General features: G+C 48.3%; 1 protein-coding gene across 1 annotated transcript in view; it reads left to right on the forward strand.

The window, feature by feature from the left end:
• Window positions 1-940, forward strand: part of LOC308320380 (kelch domain-containing protein 3-like) — a gene marked incomplete at both ends in the record, with an annotated part of 42,164 nt that extends 41,224 nt beyond the window's left edge. Inside the window, one exon of the mRNA XM_080770731.1 lies at window positions 873-940. Within this exon, the coding sequence (XP_080626857.1) occupies window positions 873-940 (68 nt within the window). The remainder of the gene's footprint in view (window positions 1-872) is intronic.
• Between the last annotated feature and the right edge of the window lie 528 nt (window positions 941-1,468).

The following is a 1,468-nucleotide window of genomic DNA, read 5'->3' on the forward strand; positions in this document are numbered from 1 at the left end:
TCTCCCCCCAACACCAGCGTGGGTGTCTGACAGACAGAACAGCCCGGATTCATTGTGCTTCACAACACTCTCACACTCAAAACACTCTCACACACACAGACATAAACACGCAGGTTTATGTCACACACACACCTAAATGTACATCCCCCCTTCCTCATTTTTTTATGCCTTTTTTTTGTCCCATGATTTTGCAACCCATTTTCTTTTCAACCAGTGTCAATTATCTCATCCCTACACTTCCTCTGCCAACCTGGGGAGCAGCGGACTGACCTCATGCTTTCTTCTATGCATGAGGAATCCAAGCTGCTTCTTTCACCTGACAGGGGGGAATTTCCCCAGCCGGACGTAGCGTGTGGAAGGAACACGTTATTCTGACCAGTTCCTTTCCCCTCCATCAGGCACCCCTGCTGGCCAGGGGGAGGTAGTTTAGAGTCAGGATTACTGCATGTTTTTGTGAGGGTACCTATAGGGGACACGGAGAACATGTGAGGGTATACCTACCCTAGGGGACATAGGGAGAACATGTGAGGGTACCTATAGGGGACATAGGGAGAACATGCAAACTCCACACAGAAGGGCACTTTCGCCAACCCCACCTCGGGTATGGGCACTGATGACGCAGAGGAGGGAACAGCCCCCAGCACCCACAGCGTCCCCAGTGGGAATCAAACTCAGGATCTTCTAGCTGTGAGGCGACAGCACTACGGACTGTGCCACCGTGCCCCACATTTGGATGCCTTCTATCGTTATCTAAAGCAGAGGATTTTCAACGTCTTTTGCTGGGGACCCCAGGAGATGCTTTGGCCATGTCTCGCGACCCTCGCCCCTGCATATGAACACTATTCTTTGTGCCAACTCTGTTACCCTTACAGCCATGCATCCAATGATCATTCCATCCTTTCTACCACTTATAGCACCCACCACCCCAACTCTGATATAGTACAGTACAGTACACAATACATACTCCTGTGTGTGTGTGTGTGTGTGTGTGTGTGTGTGTGTGTGTGTGTGTGTGTGTGTGTGTGTGTCTCTCTCTGTATGGGCGTGTGTTTTGTTTGTGTGTGTGACTACTGAGCCTCTTGTGATAATCGCCATGACGATACACTTGCTCTGAGTGGCTGTATTCAATGCCTCTGTTGGACTGTGAGGAAACCATGTGGTTTCTCTCAATCCACACAAATACCAACCCATTACTACCTGTAGCATAATAATAGCACTTCATAATAATAAGCAGAATAGTTCCACTGCTCCGAGTCGATATCAAGCAAACACCACAATGCAAAGTGGGTATACGATTAGCTCGCGTTGTCAAATAATTCTTCCTTTGGTCTCATGCATATTCCTTTGATATCTTACATCGTTGTCCATTTGGGGGTCGACTGTGTGTGGGAGGAGGATTCGAGATAGAGCAAGTTGTCCAAATAGTGGCTATGATGCCACTATTGTTAAAATCACCACTGGTGGGTCT

The sequence above is a fragment of the Protomyctophum bolini genome, assembly GCF_963924005.1.
Source record: "Protomyctophum bolini genome assembly, chromosome: 1".
Lineage (NCBI taxonomy): Eukaryota > Metazoa > Chordata > Actinopteri > Myctophiformes > Myctophidae > Protomyctophum > Protomyctophum bolini.